The sequence below is a fragment of the Polyodon spathula genome, chromosome 2 (genome assembly GCF_017654505.1).
Source record: "Polyodon spathula isolate WHYD16114869_AA chromosome 2, ASM1765450v1, whole genome shotgun sequence".
NCBI lineage: Eukaryota > Metazoa > Chordata > Actinopteri > Acipenseriformes > Polyodontidae > Polyodon > Polyodon spathula.
Window position 1 is genome coordinate 56,148,393 of NC_054535.1, and position 25,609 is coordinate 56,174,001.

General features: G+C 37.9%; 1 protein-coding gene across 2 annotated transcripts in view; it reads left to right on the forward strand.

Annotated features, from left to right (window-relative positions):
* The window catches only part of LOC121298529 (ephrin type-A receptor 5), a 207,259-nt gene that overhangs the window by 178,265 nt on the left and 3,385 nt on the right, over positions 1-25,609 (forward strand). The window contains exons 12-16 of one of the 2 annotated variants that reach the window (XM_041225659.1): positions 9,271-9,332; positions 10,404-10,613; positions 11,217-11,366; positions 17,245-17,438; positions 25,331-25,486. In XM_041225659.1, the coding sequence (XP_041081593.1) occupies positions 9,271-9,332; positions 10,404-10,613; positions 11,217-11,366; positions 17,245-17,438; positions 25,331-25,486 (772 nt within the window). Of the gene's footprint in view, positions 1-9,270; positions 9,333-10,403; positions 10,614-11,216; positions 11,367-17,244; positions 17,439-19,816; positions 19,899-25,330; positions 25,487-25,609 lie in introns of those variants that run through there. The other variant, XM_041225666.1, reaches the window with a different exon arrangement.

Here is a 25,609-nt window from a genome sequence, read left to right on the forward strand (position 1 = left end):
AGCCATACCTCCTTGTAAAGACACTCAGCCATCATTGCACAAGGAGGGTTATGACAGTTGTCAGATAGCCAGACAAAGCACAGTATCCATTCAGAAATATAAGAAGCCTGGAAGCTGTAAAGCTGCCCCAAGGTGTGGACGCCCGGACCTGCTTGCCAGGATCACCACCTGTGCCCTTCAAGTTTGAGAGAGAGGACAGCCAGTATTGTCCACTTACTGCGGCTATGGAAAGAAGTTGGAGTGAAGGCGTCTGCGCTAGGGTTGCCACCTGTCAGGGTTTGACCCAGACACTCCAGAATTGGCTTCTGTGTCCGGGTGGCAGGAAATAACAAGCGAGTAATGTTACAATTTAAACTTTACAGTAAAAAAAAAAAAAAGTGCAATATGGTTTAATTACAATATAATGGTAATTTAACCATATATACGCGGATCTGTAAGTGTAATATGTTTTACATAATTAACCCTAGCTCAGTCATTTGTAGAAAAACCCGAACCAAGTTTGGGTACATTTTGTCTCTTTTTACCAACACATAACCGATAGTGCCATTGTTTTGTAGTTTTTAACATGTATTAATACATTTGTTAATATTTATTATAGGGGAGGTGAAATTTTCCATGACAATGGCTGTAAAATAATTCTGACCATCACAGATAGGCTTTTCAGTCTCAGAAATCCAATGACTGTCTGGAAAAAAATATTTGTGAAAAGAGGTAGCTACAGCATTGTCGCTTCAGAAATTGCATTGGCTTACCACAACATTACTCATCACAGCTCCTTGTCTCAGGGAAGATTAGCCTCTAACGTACCATGCTATAGCTACTGTTTTTCTTTGGTGTTATACGGTACATATACATTATAATTAGGGCTTCTGTTTTTTAGTTTTTATTCATTTTCCGGTGGGTATTTTTAGTTATTTTCGAGTTTTATGTAAATCATTTTTTATTTTTTCCGGGCTTTCGTTTTTAATATATTGTATTTAATTATTATGTTCGAGAACTTTACAAAATGCTTGGATGTTTGTTTGTTTTTGTTTTTTTCTGTAAAAATATGTATAGTAGTAACTTGACAGTACTTGCACACTTAAGTCATACCTTCTTTCCTTTGCTGTCTTCCACAACAAAATCCTTATGGTCATGGGAACAGTCTTATGTTTTTTTTTTTGTTTTTTTCTTTTTCTTTTTAATGTAGGCATTTTTTTTACATTTCACCCAAATTTGCAATTCTGTTTTAAATCCTCCATTTCTTAACTGTAATACAGCTTCAAATCATGCTAACAAGCCTCAATTCCCAACTGTAATCTTGTTTTAAATCTCGCAAGCGGATTCTCCAATAGAAATGCAGGAATGTGCTGCCACTCAGTAGTTTGGCGGGTTTAAAGTATTCAGAACAAATCAATGGTAGATACAAGTCAGTTAGAAGGGACATTGTCCAGCTGCACTGGGAAAGGTAGTATTTTGTTTTGTTGTAGTAGGTTTATAAGTGGTGGTCAACGTGAATTGAGTGACCATTGAGTGGCCTTGTTCAAGCTCTGTCAAGTAGGATGGGGATTATTGGTGGACAGCAATCTTCAAATCTTGCCACAGAATCGCAGTCAGATTCAAGTCCGGGCTTTGAATGGGCCACTCTGGGACATTCACTTTCTTGTTTTTAAACCACTCCAGTGTCGCTTTGGAGCAGGTTTTCCTCAAGGATTTGCCTATATTTAGCTCCATCTATTTTGCCCTCTACCCTGACAAGCTTCCCAGTTTGCTGATGCTGCCACCACCATGCTTCACAGTACGGATGGTGTTACCTGGGTAATGTGCTGTGTTGGGTTTGCGCCAGACATAACGCTTTGCATTTAGGCCAAAGAGTTAAATTTTTGTTTCATCGGACCACAGAATCTTTTACCACATCTTTTCCGTCTCCCACATGCCTTTTTGCAAATTCCAAACAGGATTTTACATTGGCTTTTTTCAGAAATGGCTTCCTTCTTGCCACTCTTCCATACAGGCCAGATCTGTGGAGTACCTGAGCTATTGTTGACACATGGACAGTTTCTCCTATCTCAGCCATGGAACGCTGTAGGTCTTTTGGAGTTGTCTTTGGCCTCTTGGTGGGTTCTCTGACCAATGCCCTTCTTACCCGTATCAGTTTGGGAGGACGGCCTTCTCTAAGCAGATTCTGGGTGGTGCCGTATACCTTCCACTTCTTAATGATCTACTTGACTGTGGTCCAAGGGATATTCAGTGCCTTTGAAGTCTTTTTATACCCCTCCCCTGATCTGTGTCTTTCTACAACTTTATCCCAGAGTTGTTTTGAAAGCTCCTAGGTCTTCATGGTAGTATATTTGCTTTGAATGCACTACCCAACTGTGGAATGTTACAGAGACAGGTGTATTTAATCTGAAATCACGTGAACCACTTTTATTGCACGCAGATGGACTCCATTTAATTTACTGTGTTAATTCTGAAGGCAAATGGCTGCACCTGAGCTTATTTAGGAGTGTCATAGCAAAGGGGGTGAATACTTATCTAATGAAGACTTTGCAGGTTTTTATTTTTAATTGATTTGTTTTTCACCCATCCCTCAGGTTGTAACACCACAAATGTGAAAACGTCCAAGGGGGTGAATACTTCCTATAGGCACTGTGTGTGTATATATGTGTGTGTGTGTGTGTGTGTGGTGTGTGTGTGTGAGTATATATGTGTATATATATGTTCGTTTTATTTCATACTGCACATCACAAACATGCAAAATATACAAAACAAATAAAAACAAAGCATTAATATCATACTGTTATCATATATACGGATGCATTACACAATAACACAAACCAAATTAAATATCTACTCGCTGAAGCGGTTTTTATTTTAGCCAACAAGGTTTTCACTTGTGGCAGCAATGCACTAGCAAAAGTCACAGGGCAGTGACATCAGCTCCCTAGCACCCATGGCCGCCGATCTCTACTGTAATGTGGGGGGGGCGAAACGTGTGGCAATTTAAGAAAATAAGGCGTGACTACACGACCAAGTCTTATAAACACAGAATGAGAGTATTGACACGGTAGCGATAAGAAATGTTCTTCATGTACCTAATATTAAACGACAACTACAGTAAATATTAGATTGATTTATCATGCCTTTGCACAGAAAAAGCACATTACTGTAATCCCTTAACTGACTCCTTGCAGTGAACCAGGGATAACGTGTGAAATCGGTCTGCTTGAAAACAGTTATATTGCTAAAAATCGGTATAATGCTTGTCAATGGCGTAGGCGATTTTGGATTTTGCAGCAAAACAATGCTTAAATTCCCTTTGTATTAAAATAAATACACCTACTCTGTCTCCTGCTGTATACAGTTCTTTATTAAACAGTTTATCACCACTATATATGCATAGGTTTCATATGTGTACGATACAATAACACACATTGGAAACCAGTTCTATCGGGTCAAAATTACACTAGTTGCATTGATTACCTTCGTAAAACGATAGCTACATTTCATCAAAACATTTTTCTACCTCAAGTTTATTTTCACTTCGTGTTTTTTCACCCAGCCCCTTAATTAAACATATTCATGTCAAAGCGTTTTCGGTAAATAACAGAAGATTCATTAAGTTTCCCAAAATCATCTGTGTGTAAGATTAACCCTTATATTTTAGAAATAAAAAATAAAATAAAAAAGTCCTACCTCACTAACTTCTGTCCCTAACCCCCCCCCCATCTGCGCATATGCTAGGAACAATTCTCCTATGTTTGGAATGGGATTCTTTCAATGCAGCGGGTTTCTGCATTTGAGAAAGGAACGGAAGGTCTGACCTCTCCTTAAGGTCAAATGCAAAACTAGCTTTTAACTCCTTACAGTGTAGATAGGGTAATGGTTACTACGGAACTTTTATACAAAACCATTTGCATATTTAACCTCAGGGAGGTTGTCTGTGAAGTTTGTTGAAAGTGCAGTTACAGCATCAAAAAACATGGAGGCTACGAGCAAATCAAATGTCAGCATATATTGTACTATTAATCTCTGGTACAATGTAGTACAAAGACGAATAGAGGCCAGTGGTGTACTATGCCAGATGTGAAATACGGTCACATGGTCTGCTGCATGCAGCTATATCTATTATTGTTGTTACTATTAATGTCAAGTTTGTAAAAAAAAAATTTTTTAAAAAGGCCTATGGAAAGTGACATCTACAACTGAATGAATGGGAACCAATGGATGGCAACTAGTCAAAATGCTTAAATTTCACAATAACTCTTTGGAAGCCGTAAAGTTGCTTGCAACTTCTAGTTATTATTATTATTATTATTATTATTATTATTATTATTATTATTATTATTATTACATGTATTTATTTTTCTTTCATTTTAATTTTAAATCGCTGTAAATTTCAGTTGTTGGTGTGTGAATTTGTATGTATTTTCGAGTATAGGGGCACATGCATGTATACAAACCAGGAAACCAATATAATAGACTAATTGAGTTGGAATTGTTTGTATTTGGGCTAGATTGTTTTTTGTTTGTGGGGCAAGTGTTTTCTGTCACTGTCTCCGTAGCATGTTAGAGAACAAGTTCTTACCATCATGGGTTTGCTTCTACCTGAGTTGGGGAGGTAGTATGGGGGGGGCACTTTTACTTTTCTTTCTCCTATTCATTTTTAAATTTGTATGTGGTTGCTATGTTGACATTATGGTGGTGGTGGGGACAAGGTACATATCCCATTCTAATATTCTAACTTCATTACTAATTTTCTTTAATCTTATTGCATGTTACTACCTAGATGATGCCAGCTAATGGTGGAAAAAGCTCACCTGGGTGCTTATTAAACTTTATTAGTTGGAATGTAAAAGACCTTAATCATCCTGTTAAGCGAAATAAGGTGCTATCACATCTACTACGCCTTAAAGTGAAAATTGGATTTTTGCAAGAGATCCACCTTAGAACATCAGACCATTTCAGATTACTTAAGGGATGGGTGGGGTAGATGTTTCACTCCAATTCCATTGGCATGACTACGGGAGCAGGAATTCTGATACATAAATCTGCACCTTTTATTGTTTCACAAATCATTTCTGACCCTAATCGTTGCTATATAATAGTTGTGGGCAACGTTTTTGAGACACCATTAGTATTGGCCAATGTTTACGCTCCAAATTGGGTTGATAGCCATTTTATGGATAACTTTCTACACCCCTTTCCAATCTGAGCACACATACATTTATATTAACAGATGATTTCAATTGATTCCTAAATCCCATATTGGATCGTTTTTCCCCAGTATTGGTTTCTCTCTCTAAATAAGCTTTAGTGATTAATAATTTTTTAGATCCCTGTAAGGTCTTTGACCCCTGGAGATTCTTATATCTATCTTGTAGATAGTACTCTTCCTTTCCCCCTGTCCAGCACACCTACTGTTAAATCTCTGTTAAATCTTCTAGCTACCATACCATCCCATCTCCCTTCTCAATGCAGATGTGAAAGTGTTGGCAAAGGCTCTTGCTCATCGCCTAGAATCTGCTCTCCCTTCAATTATTTTGATAGATCAATCAGGGTTTATTAAGGGCCGGCAGTTGTTTTCTAACCTTCACCACCGATTCAATATTGTTTACACTCAACCGGCTTCTCTGTTTCCGGAAATTCTTGTTTCACTAGATGCAGAGAAGGCATTTGATTGTGTCGATTGGGATTATCTGTTTGCTGCTTTCCACAACCCTTTGGACCCAGTTTCATATCCTGGATCAAGCTATTATATTCATGTCCTGAAGCCTCAATCCGTACCAATAACATAAATTAAAAATATTTCTCACTTCATCATAGTACCAGGCAGGGCTGTCCCCGCTCCCCTCTTCTTTTTGCAATTGTTTTTCAACCGCTGTCTATCTCTTTACAGAATTGTAAGGATGTACAGGGCATGATGCGGAGCGGGGAGGAGAAAAAGGTCTCATTTTATGCCAATGATATTTTATTATACATTTCAAACCCTGACTCTTCTCTCCCACATTCTCTATTATAACAGTTTTTACAGCATTTCTGGATGCAAACTTAACCTAAATAAAAGTGAAATATTTCCTGTTAATTCAGCAGCGTGTTACAGTTGTTTGGACAAATATCCCATTAAAATTTCTCATCATAAATTCACTTATTTAGGGATCTCAGTCACATGTTCTTTAGAAAGCCTCTTTAAGTTCAATTTTACTTCATTATTGGAACGCATTAAACAAGATTTCACTCGCTGGTCTACTCTCCCCTTATCATTAGCAGGCCGAGTAAATACAGTTAAAATGAATACTCTTCCAAAATTTCTGTACCTCTTTCAGTGCATCCCTCTCTTTATAACTAAAACATTTGTACTACTCTTGACAGTATCTCCTCATTTATTTGGAATGGGAAACTGCCTCATCTTAGAAAGGCACATCTTCAAAGATCCAGTCCATTGCACTTCCTAACTTTCAACTATATTATTGGGCAGCTAATATTCGTAATATGACATCTTGGCTAAACTCACATGTCCAGCAGCCTGCCCCTGTGTGGCTGACAATTGAAACTGGTTCCTACATTTCCTCCTCTCTAGCCTTTCTTACGTGCTCCTCCCTCCCTCTGACCCACTCTCATTTCAGGGCAAATCCTATTGTGCAACACTCATTGAGAATTTGGGCACAGTGTAGATGCCACTTTGGCCTGCAATCAATGTCTTTGCTTGCCCCTTTACATTTAAATCATCTGTTCCCCCCCCCTCTTTACAACATTTGGCCTTTAAAACTTGGCATAGTTGTGGTATTGAAACCCTTAGAGACCTATATATTAATAACAGTTTTGCCTCATTTGACCAGCTGTCTAATAAATTTGGCTTACCACGCGCTCATTTTTTTCATTATTTACGGGTCAGGGATTTTGGGCGCATTACAGTTACAGTCTTCCCCTCAGCACCTCCTGAATCCATGATTGAATCCCTACTAAATTATTAACCCATGGAAAGAGGTGTAATATCCAAACTTTATAATACTTTGCTTAAGCAAAACAGCCCTTCCCTGGACCAACTCAGACTTTTTGGAGAGAGGATCTCATTCAACCTCTTAAGATAATGTGTGGAAGTCTGCTCTTTTGAATGTACAAGCTTCCTCTGTTTGTGCCAGGCATGGCCCAATCCAATTCAGAATCTTTTCAAACTCAGATTATCTCAGATATATTTGGCGGTGGATCCAGCCTGTGAAAGTGTAAACAAACCACAGCATCTCTTATTCATACGTACTGGACCTGTCCCAGGGTGGCTCAGTTCTGGACTTCTTTTTTTGAGTCCTTGCCTCAAACATTGCAGATTCCTTTTGATCCACATCTGCTCACTGCTCTGTTCGGTGTAATTCCTGATGGTGTCTCCATGCCTAGAGATCAATCAGACACTGTGGCCTTTGCTAGCCAGATGGCTAATTCTACTCAATTGGAACCAATCTGCCCTACCCTCGCATCCCCACTGGCTCAGAGACTTAAAAAAAGACTTAGAAAAAATAAAGTATACATTACGTGGGTGTACTGAGGCATTCTACAAAAACTGGCACCCTTTTGAGCTATGATGACAGCCTCAAGCCACCAGAACTCCCATAATCATTGTATGCTTTGTACCCTGTTAGAATAACCACAATACCCTTTTCTTTCTTTTCTTATGGCCCTCACTTTTTCTTTTTCCTATCTTCTTTATATTTACTTTTTTCTTAAGCTTTTTGTATCTTGTTGATTTGATTGTCATGACATCTCACTTTATTTATGTATGTAATGAAAAACTAAATAAACAGAATTATCCAAAAAAAAAAAAAAAAAATATATGAAAATCAGAAGCCCTAATTATAAAGAACTAGTGAATAGCACAGGCATGTCTTACTTTGCTGTATCCACTATGGCTTGCAAGTTTGATTGCTAGAAATATCAACAGCACAATACTCTGTATACTGCATGATCATTGATTTGTATCAAGATCTGGTGGTATTGTGCTAAACTGTATTACAGTATACTGCAGTTTTGGTAGACCTAGGCTGACTGAGAAATATGTCTGGGTTTGGTCTGTGGAAAAGAGGGCAACCCCACTCTGTGCGCACTGTGAGAAAGCATCTCTTGAAGAATGGTCTGGTGTCAGGGAGGCCTGCTAAAAAGCCCCTTCTGAGTAAGAAAAACATCAGAGATCAACTGAACTTTTGTCACACATGCAAAGACTGGACCAAAGATGACTAGGCCAAAGTCATTTTTTCTGACAAGTCTCCCTTCAGCTGTTTTGTAAACCGAGGTGGATTAAGAGTTTGAAGGCGCAAAGGAGAAAGATACAAGCCATAGTTTTTACCGTCCAACAACAAAGCATCAGGAAACTTTCCATATCTGGAGATGCTTTTCTGCCAAAGGCACAGGATCCCTACATGTTTTAACCAAGGGGACCGCTTTGAACAATTAATAGTACCTGAAAACACTCCTATACCACCACCTCCCTACGGCTCAAAACCATTTTCCCAATGGTGATTTATACTTCAAAGATGATGGAGCCCCTTGTCATCAAGCCAAACAAGTGAAGAAATGGTTAGAAGACGACAGTATCATGCCACTCCAATTTTGCCCTGGAAATTTGTTGGATCTCAATCCTAGTGAAATGTTTGGAGTCTTAATAAGGCAGGAAATCAGGAAAAGTCCACCACGCAACCAAGAGTCTGGAATCAAGTCATTTTGTCATTTGTCAGTGCCGTTTGAAATAAAATTAAGGGGACCACAATTAGGCTCAGGCATGATATGAAGGTAAAAACAAAAATTGTTTTGATATTAAAAGCTTATGAAACCGAATCAGCTCAATTTGTTTAAAGGGAAGTCACCTGATTAAAAATAAAACCTGAAAACTTCAAGCCCTACGTGTATGTGTCTTTGCATGTACTTTTTCCAAAATACTTATTTTATTTCTTTTTATCAAGATGGACCTCTATAATATCAGGCATAACACATTATTTTAAAATAAAATACAATGCATGGTGGGATACTATCGTATAAATTTCCATTGTTCATTGCACTGCTAGGAATTGTAACCAAACTTTGTTAATAGTGTGTGTACGTATTAAGCCTGACTAAACATGAAACGATACTTAAGTGTGCGTATGCTTTGAGCTGGGTTAATTAGAATAGTTTCGAGTACGGTTCTCCAGATCGGTTATGTAGTCTGGACAGGGACTAGGTCATTGGGAGGGACAGAATTATTGAGATCTAAATCACTCAAAAACACCAGTACATGATTTCATATGTGCTTCTTTTTTTCTCTAGGTAAACCTGTAATGATAGTAACTGAATACATGGAAAATGGCTCTCTTGATACATTTTTAAAGGTAGGATCAACACAGTAGAATTCTGTGATTGTAAATGATTATTTACTGGGAGTAACAATTTGTAATGAGTAATGAGTTTAAATTATAAAGGGGGTAAAGGTGGCTTGTATTATGTGGTACCACAACAGTACAATGAATACCATTGTTCTGTTTTGTTTAAGGGGAAAATTCTCTTAAAGCTAAATACACCTTAATTTAAAAAAATTCTGCATCTAGTCTGGGTGTTGTAAATTAGAAGTTTAAATGTTACTATTGTTATCATGCTAGCCAGCACAGTATAAACTTTTAAGTCTAGATTGAATGTAGGTTTGTGTGTGTTTTTATTGTTGGTTTATGATTAAACCACAAACTATTTTTTTTTTGTATTGTATGAATATAAAACTAATTTTGAAAAAAGTGCATAAGAACATTTTATTTATTTCTGAAATAAATAACAATAACTGCTCAGTATGTAAAGTAGATCTATAGGCATTTTAACCCTTTTAACCCTATTGAATCTTATAGGAACCTGAAAAAACCATTAAAATCTTCTAGGATTTAAAGGTTGACCAAAATAATTGTCTAGATTTTACAATCTTACAAAGGCAGGCCAACCATCAGTGTATCTCCAAACTACCTCTCTAATTCAAGTCTGCACATCCTTTCATAGAAAATCTAATGGAGGAAAGATTTCTGTCAGATGGATAGCTCCAGAGGCCATTGCATTTCACAGGTTCCCGACAAGCTGATGTATTTGTCCTCCAACGTGTATGGCATCAAGATCAGAAACTCATGCTGCTACCAGAACCAGAAAACTGTTTGCTGACCCACACATTTAATATGTGGAAGCATAGCCAAAATGACCTGCTACTTAGTGCCACCAAATACTTTAGTATCCTTCTACATATATTGAAAACCATGTTTCATAATTTATTTATTTACTTGTGCTGTTATTTCTTTTAAAATAAATCTAATTTGTAAAAGGGAAATCTACAACTTCTGCACATACCTAAAGATATGAAGTGTCAATGAAGTAACACTAAAATTAACTTTGTTGTAAGTGGTAACCCTTTGTTAATGTTCTACTTGCAGAAGAACGATGGTCAGTTTACAGTGATTCAGCTGGTGGGAATGTTGAGAGGGATAGCATCTGGTATGAGGTACCTTTCTGACATGGGCTATGTTCATCGGGACCTCGCAGCACGCAACATTCTGGCTAACAGTAACCTTGTCTGTAAAGTCTCAGACTTTGGCCTCTCCAGAGTGTTAGAAGATGATCCGGAAGCAGCATACACTACAAGGGTATGTTAGATCTGAGTTAGACAGATGTAAGAAATGTGGCTTGTATATAATGCATGTATATCACATATTTTGGTGGCTTTTTCAACATCCTATTTTAGCTCTTTTTGAACATATATAATATATTTATGTTTTTTTTTTAATTATTATTTAGTGTTGCATTTTCAAGTATAAAACTGCCTTTTGTGTCCATTTTATATAGTTGGTGAAAAAATGTTTGTGCATCCTCTTAGGCAGTGTATAAAAATAAATATCAATATGGGACAGCAAGGGTTCATAATATTAATTAAAAATTAATCAATTAGTCGCTATGTTATTTTTAGCAGTGTTGATGTCAGATTTTCTTTCAAGGCATTTTACCACAATTTTACACATTTTTTTTACAAAATGGTGTAATCTTCCAGCCATTGCCTCCAAAACTAGTAAATTAAGATGTGGATCCTGTCAGCATTAGATAGCTCAGCCAGATTTGGGGGCAAACCTCCAGGACAGTCAATTAGCATTCAGTGTGATAAGCTGCCTTCTGTCAGTTGCATTTACTCAATTCAACATCTTTCCCATGTCTGCTGAAAAAATAAAATAGCATTTCTCTTATTGGTTTCAAAGGGAGGAAAGATTCCTATCAGGTGGACAGCTCCAGAGGCCATTGCATTTCGCAAGTTTACGTCAGCAAGTGATGTGTGGAGCTATGGGATTGTCATGTGGGAAGTGATGTCCTATGGGGAGAGACCTTACTGGGAAATGAGCAATCAGGATGTAAGTACAATTAATTATTGTTATTGTATATGTGAATATGTTTGTTAAATAGTAAGTAGCTTTAAAACACATTTTTATAATTTACTGTCCCCTTTAAAGGTGTTTGCAATAAGTTCTCCTGTAATCAAACAAATATATATATATATATATATATATATATATATATATATATATATATATATATATATATATATACAGAGACAGTCTGCACCAGGTAAATTTGGGATAAGTACTGGGGGGGCGCACAGTCTTTGAACTAAATATTTGTTTTGTTTGGTGGAAAAGGCCAAAACTCGTGATTAGCTGTGTTTTGGCCTTGGATTGCATTTTATCGATCCTACAAGTGGAACAAATCATTTGTGTTTGTCTGTAAAAGTACGTTCAATGTTTCCTTGTGTGTCAACAAGGAACTTCAATGCCGTCGTCAAAAAGGGTAGGACAGTTACCTGACGGCCTCGGCAGCCGGTTACACCTCGGACTTCTACTCAGAGTGTCCTGCAGCGCTGGCTTGTTTCTTTTAAATCCTGGGCTTTAATTTACAGTATTAACCAGGTAGGTGCAGGTGATGGTTAACAATAAATAATAATTAGACAATAGACATGTTTATAGGCTGGGAGGATATTAACCATCTCCCTGCTTACTATATGTGTGTGTGTGTGTGTGTGTGTGTGTGTGTGTGTGTGTGTGTGTGTGTGTTTTGTTTTGTTTTGTTTTTTTACTTAATTAAATTTAATGTAAAGGTATTTTGACTTGAACTCAGAAGTATCTCTTCTGTTCTAGTTCTACACCATAGACAAAATAGCACAGGCTAGATCAGCCAAAGTGTCTGTATATTAGTAAATGGCAGCACCATCGAGTGCACAGCTATGTAATGCCAACAGCACAAAAGGAAACATCCAAAGTAGCTGAACATTAGATGGCACTTCCTCTTACTTCTATATAGACCAGTTGGCTCATCTAGTGTATGTTACATATGTCTATGACAGGCACCAAGAACTGATGAATAGTTTTTGATGACAATTCTGTTGGAAAGCGAAGGGACGGCATCCGTAGAAACAGATAGACCCAAATATACTGTAAGTGCTGACACACACAGGAGGTAGAGCAAATGAAAATGCACTTCTCATTGTTATTCCAGACAAGTGCCTGCATTAGTCAGGCAAGAACATTAACATTATAAAGAATTAACATTTTGTCTGAGGAAGATCTGGTTTTAATTGAACACATTTGACAGTCGGTTGCCATGATAATCCTTTATTTAATGTCTGTACAGGTTCTTATTAGTTTAGAATGTTCTTTTGTTAATTAACAGCTAGTGTTCAGCTCTATTTGTTTTAATGTTAAAGTCTTTTTAATATTATATTCAATCCAAATTCTGTGTTTGGAGGATAATGGAGGATATAATGGTGTGGCAGGACGGCTTGCGGTGACGTCCACAGACCAGGAAGTTGACACAGAGGCACACAGGCAAATACTTGAGGGTTGAAAGCCCTGGTGTGTGTTTATATTCAAACAATAATAAATAAAAAGAGAAAAACACTGCTCACAGGCTGGGCAGTTGCCTTCACTAACCCTATAATCTGAAATAAACAGAAGAAAGATGGTGGATGTCACACACTGACAAAAATGACTTCATAAAGTCTATACTGCTCCAGCAACTGTAAATAGAGGCAGGACATCCTCTATCATGTTATCTTGATTAAATATCTTAAAAAATGTGATTTTGTCAAACTTCATAGTTTAAATTGTTAAACAGAGCAATACACAACGCCAGGACTCCTGCCTCAATGATCCAGGGAAAACAGAACAGGTGGCAACCCTGACAATGGCTGTGGTTGTGCATCATTTAGACACAATACGCGAAGGCTTATATAAATAGTTCTACACAACAATGTACTACAGTTGTCCTTACAGTGTGTAAAGCAAACATAAAATAAACACAATTTTAAAATAAGATATCGTGCAATGTTGTCTGCTTTTTACAATGTACCACCTCCCACTGTAAGTCTATCTCAATTTTACATGCCTCTGCGTGGCCAGTTTCAAAACCACGATTCTGCCTCAGTCCACCAGAAATACGCATTGCGAAGCCAGTGTGTTTATTAAAGCTGCATGAAGTATGTGCATAAATCATGCAAGTGTGTTCTGTAGCACTGGCAACTAGTAATAAAATTGGCAATAAGCAGCGTAGCATTGCTAATATCAGAATTCCATTAGTCTATGGGGTGGGATTGGTTCCTGGGAAAATGTTGTTAGTAACCGAAAGTTGTCTTTATCAGATCTGAAAATTGAAAAATTTGACATTTCTAAATCTAACATGAAATACTGTATTACTGTTATGGCTTCTAGTAGACATTTGTTATACCATTTTGATATTATATTATATATATATATATATATATATATATATATATATATATATATATATATATATATATATATATATATATATATATATATATATATATGTGTGTGTGTGGTGTGTGTGTGTGTGTATATATATATATATATATATATATATATATATGTCTCAATCCTAAAATTCAAGGTGATGCAAAATATGTGTCCATAGCTGCAGGCTTCTGGTCTAATGGTATTGCTCTTTGACAGAGCAGAACTGATTCTTGCTTCTCAAATATTTTTTGTGTAGAGGAGCTGTTTTGCATTCAAAGCCAAACCATCAGAAAAATGTAAAACCGTACAAGGGAGCATATTTAAATTATTTAATTTGCCCCTGAAGGAGGTGCAAATTCATGTTATGTTTATATCAGATAGGATGACTTTTTTTTCAGTGTGTATGATAGCTTCATCCTAGTTTTAGATCATTCATTCTTCTGCATCATTAATGTGTCTCAGAACACTTGGGGAAGGAATTAATTGATGCTTTATTTCTTTCTTTCATGAGTATTGCAGAGATCTCCTTGGTGTGTGTGACTCAGGCTGTTTTGCTGTACCAGCCGACAGGGTTCATTCTTTGTGTGTGTGTGTGTGTGTGTGTGTGTGTGTGTGTGTGAAAGAGAGAGAGAGAGAGAGAGAGAGAGAGAGAGAGAGAGAGAGAGAGAGAGAGAGAGAGAATCATAATCCTGCTTTATCATTGAAGTCTGCCCTCAGCTATTTTATGCAACACAGATATTTAAAGCTTTCTAGCCAGACAACTTACACTTTTCTTGCACGTTTTTAATTACACACATTGTAATTTGGTGATTGAAGTTAAAAAAAAAAGAATGAGGCATAACCATAAATCATGGTTTTTAGTAGCAGCAGTAATGTTTTACCAATTTGTCTAATATTTACAATGTGAGTGCTAAAATACCTTTATGCATTATGTACAGTAGTAGTCACAATTGTTATACTTATATACTTATTTTTCCACCATATTTCTTACCCTATTAATCTTAATATATCTGTACATGTATCTCTAGCTGTATCTTTCTAGCTATCTACCATTCTTTATCACAATGAATTGTGATACATATGAATGGAGTATCGCTTGACGCTACACTTTACAGTTCTTCTGCTTGGATTATTTTATCTTCTTTCTGAGGCTGACAGACCTTTCCAATGTGTGTCTTCAGGAATTATCTTTAACAGTGTAAAATGCCAATAAAGAAGAACCTCAAGGTCCATACGTCAAACATTATTTGGGGATGTGCATATGTGTGGATTGTGGATATGTGTGGATTCAAGTACAGTCAGCACTCGGATATCCGTTACAGATCCATGTCAGTCGCGTTCTACCGCCCTTGTATTAAGAATAAAATCAATCCCCATTGTATATGTGTGTGTAACAAATTAATAAATTTACCCATCACACGCGATTTCCGACTCCGTCACCAGTTGTGTGATACAAAGTTACAATTTATTTGAATATCCGTTGCAGCTCGGGTTTTCTTTTCTCTGAATCAGTCTGAAGCAGTTGCTAATAATTAATAGATACAGTTAATAAATCTACCCGCTAGCAAACCACGCCCCAGTCTTGACTGCTCATGAATATGCATGACAGTGGCAACAACCATGGTAACGTAACAGTTAATCATTAAACAGTTTTAGATACTGTGATTTTTTATTTATTTATTTATTTATTTTTTAATCTATGATATTTTGTTGTTGTTGTGCATTTTCATTTGCAGGTGAATTGTGACATTAGGGCCTTATCGAGCACTATATTCTGCAGTGTTGAATACTGACTTTGGATACTGTTTTAATTCTGGAAACCACGTCTTTTTTTTTTTTTAATCTTTTGCTAAATTGCATTACGTCTTACATTGTATGCAGTTCTATGCACGGATGACATTTTGATTTCATTTTGCTGTTCGGTCGTTAACGGGGAATTTTACATATTGCTACATTACGTATCAGTTTTAAAAGTATATACTGTATTACAATCCACGTGTCGTCTCTTTGGCAAATTATATTTTCAGAATCAAATCGTTCTGATTTAAAATACCTATTATGTTGAAAATATAGTACTTTTTTGATGTTATATCTTTTTTTTGTGTTCCCTGAAAAACTGACAAGGGTTGGAACGGGACTAAATGAAATAATCAGATATGCGTCATATGTAGGGTTGCCACCTAGCCCTATAATTCCAGAACACTGAGTCAGAACAGGATTATGGGGCCAGGTGGCAACACTATCAAAGTGTTATAGGGTCAGATATGTGAGTGCTGACTATATATTAGGGGTTTAACAATACTAATGTCATGATGCAATATATATCATAATATGCAGGCCACAATGTGATATTTGTCATGATACATGTATTAGTCCTAATGAGCCATTTGTATGATACAGTGATTATTTAAGAATATACTTTTTTTTTGTTAAAAGACTAAATCTAAATCTAATAAGATTATGTATTCTTACCAATTGGAAAACAGTTTCTTACATTCAAGAACCACTTTGTAAAGTACAGTAATCCATCGCGAATCTGCCCTAACCGTTAATCGGCCATGATCAACGTCTTCAGCAGCATTAGTTTAATATTGAACAGAGAAGATTAGTTCAGATATTGTAGGTCCTGCCAAAGTTTTCATACACTGTGTTGTATGTACTTCATGCGTTACTGTTGCAAGTAGTTTCACATGAGCTGTTCAGTGTGTTGACTTGACATGTAAATAAATCATGTTCGCATGAGGGGCGTATCAACTTCAACCTCCGTCTCGACCTCATGCCCTTCACTGCGCAGCGAATGCAAGCCTCTACACTGCAGACAGCTGCTCTGTCATGAATACCCTGTATCTTTCTACACAAGGGATTTAGGGGAGCTCCCTTATAAAAGCTGAATCTCAAAACAATAATTGTGTTAATATAGTAATTAAGAGTAATGGTATTTAAAACAGGATTCATTCATCCGACTTTTTACATATTCCTATGGTCCCACCGCCGCTGGATATGCAACAGATTACTGTACATTAAGCTATGTTGTGCTTTTGGTCTTGTATCACGATACAAATGATATATCATGTAAAGAAAGTATCACTATTCAATGATACACAATTAATTATCATACACCAAGTATATATATACATATACTATGCAAAGGTGACATGCTCAACTTCCTTGGACTTCCTTGGATAGTGATACGATGAACTTCCATGCACCAAAAATGTAGCAGGTAGGGTCAGAACTTGCTTATTAGCCAAAGCGCAAAAGTCAGAACTAAAAATATTTTGCCCTGCATCCAAGTGCTGTAACCATTGAGGCACTTATTCCAGCTGCAATTATTCACAGTTAATAACGTGCCAGCAGTGATGCATTAGATTACTTTAACAACATTTTTAAATCTATTTCTATTCTCATCATTATGAGATCATCTCCAGGGTGTATTGCTAAATGTACAGTAACTCAGTATTTAAATGGCCCTCTGTTTCACCAGGTGATTAAAGCTGTAGAAGAAGGCTATCGTTTGCCAGGCCCTATGGACTGCCCTGCTGCTCTCTACCAGCTGATGATGGACTGCTGGCAGAAAGACAGAAACAGCAGGCCCAAGTTTGAAGAGATAGTCAGCATACTGGACAAACTCATCCGCAACCCCAGTAGCTTGAAAACATTAATAAATGCATCCAATAGGTAAAGTATAATTATATGTACTTTGTTTTATAGGTAGCTTTTTTTATCACTTAACAATAAATAAAGCAAACTTTTGCCTTATTGACGCACTACCTGTAACACTGCAGTAGGAACCTGGCAGGCATTTTAGTTTACACAAGTAAATTACTGAACACACTGCACAGAACGGCACGATTTCTTGAAAATGTCTCCAAAGAAAAAGACACCAGCTGCATCGAAGATTGGAAATATGTCTGCTAAAGATCGCTCTGTCCAGTACAAAAAGGGGATATTTCATGTATCTGTTTCAGAATTCGCTGATTGTGAAAATAGAATGTCTTTAAGATGGACAAATTTTTTTTTTAAAAAGTGTAGTATTTACTGTTCCCTATCAAGTAAGAAATGTAACCTTTACCTAATGGGTAGTTATCTAAAAATATATCAAAGCTGCTCATCAGAACCTGTGACGCAGTCATGCCTGCCCTTCGAGGACATATATGGACTGCACACACAGATATGGTCATCACTTTCACCTGACCTGATGGGACAGCCACAGACAGATAAATACAGATAGATCACTTCTATCTTCATATTTTTGCTTTTGTGTAATTAACACTACTAAATGCGTTATTGTTTAACGTGGTATTAGTGTTTACTATTTACATGTAATTTGTGCACTCAGCCTGTTGTCTTGTTAATGTCCCGCATCAGCCTTTTGCCCCGTGCGAAGCCAGTGGCTGAAGTCGCCCCTTCCCAGGGATCAAGCAACCTAATTCGGCTGACTTGTGCCTCTTACAGGCTGCTTAGCCTCAATTGAAGCTGAATAAAAAGTTGTTTTTTTCTGTCAACGAATTTAGTACAATTTCATCTGTAATTGTATTATTACTGTTTTGTGTGAGAATATTTGTCTTGTGTTTTATTTATTTATTTATTTGCCGTCTTGGTGCCTTCTTGCAGCACCATTGTGAAGGCTGTTAGGGCTCTAACAGCAGGCTTCCCTCAGTCTTCTGGCTGTTAGGTTGCCAGAAGCTATATAGGTGGGCATCCCTATATACTGTCTCTTCAGCAACTGTAGGTCAAAGACCTACCCCGTTCCTGCCTGGTACACGTACTGAACAGAGAACAAGGGTAATGGACCTTATAGAGTGTACCTTACCGTACCATGCCGTATCTTGGGTTCCATACCTGGGGTACCACACCGACCGGTATCAAACCGTACCGAGGATACCGAACTATACTCCGTACCAAGTGTACCGTACAGTACCAAGGGTACCGTACCTGGGTTACCACACCAACCGGTACCGAAGCGTACCGAGTGTACTGTACCATACCAAGTGTACCATACCTAGGGTACCGAATCAAGGTTACCGCACAAACCGTACCGTACCAAGTGTACCATACCGAGTGTATCATACCTGGGGTACCGTACCAAGTGTACCGTACAAACTGTATCAAGTGTACCATACCGAGTGTACCGTACCTGGGGTACCATACCAAACTGTACTAATTGTACCGTACCATACCAATTGTACTGTACTGACTGGAGCCATACCGAAGTGTACCGTACCGAGTGGACTGTACCAGGCGTACTGTACCAAGGATACCATACTATACGGTGCCTGTCCTTAGGCACCATACGTGTATTGAACCGACCGGTTCATCTCAGTTCAAATTATTGTACCAAAGGTACTGTACCATACCGAACCAGTGCTAAGGCACCGGTAATAAGCCGACACTCGGTGCAAGCTCGGTTCAGTCACAGTTAATTACCGTTTCCAACTCCAACTTGGTTCAGACAGTGGTACCATCCCTGGTCCAGTACCAGCAGACTGGGTTCAAGTCTTGACTCACCCTGTTATAATTTATTACAATACTGTGTCTGCCCTGTTACATTACTGTACAGTGGTGTTGCTGCTTGTGCTGGTTCCGACAGCAGTTTTTTGTTACAGAACTGTATACTGCACTAGCCCTGTTATAGTACTGTATACAAATACTGCAGCTTGAGCAGACAGTTGTTACAGTATTATACACTGTGTTGTTACTTTAATTATGGTGGGGTTTTACACATGTGACTTATGCAAGGGCAGTCTCCCATTGGAGGATAAGCATGGCTTATCCTCCACAGTCACAGTCTTCCTCATCATTCTCTGCCCCTCCTTCTCCTCCTTCTGCAAGGAAGAGGAAAAGAAAGAGTCACCAGTACTCTGAGCTGTTGGATAAACTCTGGGAAGCTACTTCCCATCAGGGGCGACAAGGGGTATTAGTACAGACTGGCAGCAGGAGGATTGGCTGCTGTCCATCTCTGCCTTTGAGGAGGTCGGCTATCTAGAGTCATGCTTTGAGGAGGTAGGCTCATTCAGTGCAGTACATGCGATTAATCTCTCCCTGTTGGTCTGCAGATGAGATACGGAAACAGTCCATCTGAGGATGAGCCTGCTCCCTCTTAGATGTCCGCCCCCACCCCCCCGCATAGTGCACCCAGATTTTCTTTTCGACTCATCCTGAGGTCATCCAGCTACAACTACAGCTGTTTCCCGATCCATTGGCGCAGCCTACCAGGCCTGTTTGTTGAAGTCTCTCTCGCAGAGTCAGATCCACACCACAGCAGCTGGAGGAGCTGCGGTTGGTGAACAAGAACCTGCACTGCATCTTCAGATTGAACAGGCAGGTTGTGGGCACAAGACGACAGCTTTGGTTTTCCCAAAGATGGGTGGGTGATGGGGATAAAGGGCCGCTGTTAGATGCCCCCATTACACCATAGCATACTATTGACTCTGCGGTCGATGAGATGCTGCAGCGCTCTCATCTCGCACGGACGATCTGGTGCGTCCACTTCCCAAGCTGCCACACCAGATACACAAGCCAGCAGCAAACTAACACACTGGAATATCTGACTGTTGCTACAGCCAAAGGTGGCTTTCATAACCAGCTTGTGGCTGCGCACCTTTAACAAATTCTGCCGCCAGGCTCAGAGGAAAATATCTTGGGTCTAGCCACGAGCCAAGCAGCTACCCTAGCAGTTTGCTGCCACAGGCCTAGGGCCCCTCTTCAGGGAGATACCTGGAGTGTTGGCGTCAATGCACCACAGACATCTTGATGCTCATCACTGTACAGACTGGCTGTTCCCTGCAATTCAGGCACGGTCCCCCTCCCTTTCGGGATGTGACTACAATGTTAGACAATGTTAATCTCTTTTGCCAGGTTACCTACTTTCACATTTTCTTGCCACTAATTGGTTGGGTTTATGGTCTTTAGATCTATTTGCCCCAAATGTGATGAAGCCTGTGACAAACCAATTGAATTATGGTAATTGCTTGTCCAAACTGTGCATGGACATTTGTTTCTACATTTGTTTTCTTCCGGACTGTTTTGGTGATAATACCCTATTGGCTACAATTTAAGGGTATATCTCAGGATTCACTTATCTGATTTTGAAGAAACTGTGCATAGTCACGAGTTATGGGATGCTATGCTAAACACTGTTTATTGGTATAACAATACGACTCTTTGCACTGCATTGATCCGTTCAGTGAGCTTAAAGTCTTATAGAACGCCCTGCTGTGTTAACAAGAAACATGTTCCTTAACTTTGCTGTATTCTGTGTTGTCCATATTGTAGTATTTTTTTTTTTTTTTACATATATTTTTTACATACTTTTTATTCACACATCATAGGTAAAAAATAGGGAATTACTTTCTTCAGCGTTTACTCTGGATTGTTAGCCAGGAGGGAGAAATGTTTTCTTCTGAACATCGCTGCATATCCAGTGCACGCTCCCTCCTGCAGCTATGCTTGTGTCAGATTAAGATGAGCGAGTTATTGTGAAAACAGAAACCCAGGAAGGGGAGTGATCGGGATACCCTCTCCCCTGTAAATGTGGAGAAATGTCCAGTTTATAACACTGCAATCTGGACAACACAAGACGCAGCAGTTAGCGAAATGTGTTCTGTAACACTTTCTAACTGGTTAATTCCATGCGTCGTACTAATAACTTGATTAGCCACTGAGTAACACGCTTAAGTGTATAATTAAGATCATAGGAAATACTGAAATGGCTGAAACTGACTGTAGATGTAGGTCCTATGACCTACTTTTTATGTTACTGACACCTGTAATGTGCTATTTATATACTTGGCAAGGGGATATGTGTATGGGACTTCAATGCAGACAAGGTATGTCCTTCAATGTAGAGTGGAAAAAGAAACCCAAAAAAACACTATAGTAAATCTGTACTTTTAGGATGGTGCTAGGGCTATTGGATTTGAAAATAAAGGGCAGAGTTTATGCCTCATGCATTTAATAAATATTTCTGTTTTCCTTTAGTTATGAATCTTTTGTTAGCTGAATGTCAGTGGCAGAATAAAGATCTATTATAGGCATTACTTTGATTTTGCACTTTGTCTGAGGTAGTTTCATAATAAGCTGTAACTAGTTGCTAGAGATCAAATTAATAGCAGGGTATTGCTTGTTTATTGATTTTTTTTCACATAATTTATCCTTGTATGTCTGTATAATTAGCTTATGTGATTTAATGCCCTGTTAAATTATAAGGGCTTTTAAGCACTTAAGTTTGTCTGCAAAAGCATGGGTTTGCTTCTGAATGGCTTCACATTCTTCATTCAGATGACCACTATGTATTTTTCTTTCAGTATGAATTTGATCATACTTGTAGAAAAAAGACTGGTTACTAAAGTGAAAGACACAGTGAAATACAGCTGTCAGTACTTAGGCCATTGCTGTCGACAAAATTGCTTCTTTTTATTCATTATATTTTCTAATATCATTAATGGATTCACAGGTTACTGTTCTGTTTGGTCACAACTGTAAAGCTTAGCATAATAAATTTCATTCAATACAATTATGAATAATAAACTATCAGTTCAAAAGCAGTTTAGTTCATAAATATCCTTAAATTGGCCTCATTGTGGTATAGGAGCTATGGGCTGCATATTCAAAAGAGATACAAGTTTCACAAGGGCAGTTGCAGGGATTTCCCCCCTCAATTCTGCCTTGAGAAAAAAAGTTGTGCCTGTAAGTGAAATTTAAACTGCTCATTTGTTTAATCCTGAGTTTTTCCCTCAACTCTGGAGGAGGACTTGTGAATAATTATGCAAGTCCACCTACAAGTGCAAAATTCAAATTGTTTGGGATACCCTTTCACTCCTAAAGTGATCGGCTATTTAACTCAAATTTAAAAACATAGTATCATTTCTATATCATCTATATTCTGTGAAACAATTGAAACAGCATTTATGTTATCTAGGGAGTGGATAAAAACTGGGCAGGGTACTAAAGTAGTGTGAAACATCTTGAAAACAGTACCACACGATTACTCAGCCTCTAAAGTATATGAGTTCATACTTCTTTAGTCAAATAATATAATTACATTTTTTTCTTTTGTTTACTGCTCCGTCCAGACAGGTTTGTCTTTGCTTTCGAAGCATTTTAATTTATTCAAAAACAGGAAAACTCATATAATTAAAATGACTTTAAATATGTAGGACCCAATCTTCGATCTTCGCGCAATCCCCTCGCTAAATTTGCGCCTCGCAAAAAAACAGTCCTTTGGCACAAAATGAGATATTCCAAAATGGCACAAAAGCAGTTGCGAGACGTTGGAATATAAGTTTTTTGAGCAATTCGCAAATCTGTTTTTTGCCTTGTAAAACCGTCTGCACATTCACTACCAATATAGCAACTGCACACAACAGCCAAACGAGAATGCAGAGTGATGGACAGTCACCATTAGTAATGGCATTACCCCGACAAGCTGCTATCATTGGTGTTGCCACAGTATGTACCGATATGACAGCAGACGAGACCACACAACATATCGTGCACACATACATACGGACCATTCAAATACACAATTGGCTCCATAGCTAGGCGTTGAGTTTTCAAATTGATGTACTGATAATGCCACTGTTTTATTGAATACGGACAGTGTTGTATCACATTTCTAATTACCGATGCATTACCATATGCTAATAGGACCGTATTAAAGGAACAGAAGGAAGGCAGTATGCTGGACAGAGGTGTGTGCATGTTTCCACACTCGTCTGTTGGGCATGGGAATACACTATAAACGTCACTATGATTTGAACATGTTATATATGTTATGGAAACAAAACAAAAAAAACAACAAAAAAAAGAGGCTTATTGCTTGTATGTTTTTGCCTCAAATTGACTATGGTGATGCAGTATATAGGTTTGCTTCACCATCAATTTTAGGTAAACTGGACTCACTATATCATGCAGCATTGAGGTACAATTCAAATACAAGATTTAATACTCATCATTGTATATTGTATGATTTGGTAGGCTAGACTTCTTTGGTTTTACGCATTTTGAAGCACTGCTATATAAGGATATAATTGTTTTAAATAGTTATGCAACTGTTGAAAACACATTTTGCGAAATGGTATTTTGCTTTATAAATGTTTACTACTTTTAAATGTGATTGCCTGTGTCTTAATTGTATTTATTATGTATTTGTTCTTGATTGACTTGCTGCTACCTGCTTGGCTAGATCTCACTCGTAAAAGAGGTTAAATCAAGGATTATATATATATATATATATATATATATATATATATATATATATATATATATATATATATTATATAAAAACAAAAATACTTAATAAAAATGTTTAAAAAATAGGAAGGTAACATATTTGGGGTCATACAAGTACTAATATATTTGTGCACAGTTTTAACAAAGGCTTTGATGGTGACAGAAGCCATCATCAAAAAAACTGGTTTTCTGAATAAGGTGTCTAGAAGGGCTAATATCCTAATACTAAGTGAGTATTTGGTATCACTTTTTTGAAATACTGGTATCCAGAATATGGACGGATTCATTCGGAATACCCTGTTTACATGGCATGGAATAGCTATTGACATAGATGAGTCAGCATGTCTCGGTCGAGACGATTACTGGACACGACTTGCTCATGTGTGCCAAGGACGATACACCCTTTCAGATTATCTTCACCTATGTCGGGGTTGATGTTGCTGGGTGTGTCTTGCATCATTCACATCCAAATGTCGATGGACACAGCGCATGCTACCCACGTTTCTCATTGTTGCCCGTTTGCAGTCAGTGCTGGAATGGTAGTGTGCGCGGAGTTAACGCAGTCCTTTTACAATCCCTATTCTGCGCATCACAAACCTGGTTTTGTGCTTGGCGCATACCTTTGTATATACCAGGATCATGCATATTGTCAGCCACTCCCCGTATATTGCGCAATGCATATTTTATTTCTGCACAGTGCAGAATGGATTGTGACGTGCAGAAGGACGTTTCGAATTTTGGCACAACGGCCATTTGCGATGCACATATACCTTCTGTGTGGTGTGCAAACCTTTCGAATATTGGGCCTGTAGAGTCTATAGTGATGGAGTAATCACATGGTGCAGTTTTTAATGTTTCTCATTGTTCAGTACCAAATCAGCTATTATTATAATCTCTTCAATAAAGTTGCCGTCTCTGTTTTTGAACACTTTGAGCCTTTCTGTCACCTCATAACCAAATACACCTGCATCATTTGGGCATAGTCGGAGTTAGGATTAATTTTCTGTTTAGATTAATTTCAACGTATTAATTTCCGCAACCTTGCAATATTAGCAATTTCACAACATCTCTTTTGAATTTCACTGACTTGCGAATATATGCAAGATATTCACCATGCAAACAGAGTTGCATAAAAGTTTCATCTCAAAATCTTTGAATATTTGGCTGTACATTCTTGTATCCAAGAATGTCTTAACTTTTCATTTTAACCCCACCTGACTAGGACAGATATGTATGGGTAAATTTAGTTTGGCCCCTAGTGTTGGTCTTTACCTCTGTTTGTCTGTCTCCACTATTTATACTGTATCTTTAAAAATCAATGTGTCTTTCCTTTGCAGAGTATCAAACTTACTAGTGGAGTATGGTACCATGAGAGACAGTGCATGCAGGTCTGTGGGAGAGTGGCTAGAGGCCATAAAAATGAGTCGATACACAGAGCACTTCATGGAAAGTGGATACACCTCTGTAGAAGCTGTGGCTCAAATGACCTTGGAGTAAGTCAGTCTTTCTTTTCTTTTTTTTTTTTTTTTTTTTTTTTTTACCTTTGTGTCTCATTTGCCCGTGACATGAAGAAGCTGTGGATGTAAAACTGGGTTAATGCTGTTTGCCACTTTCAC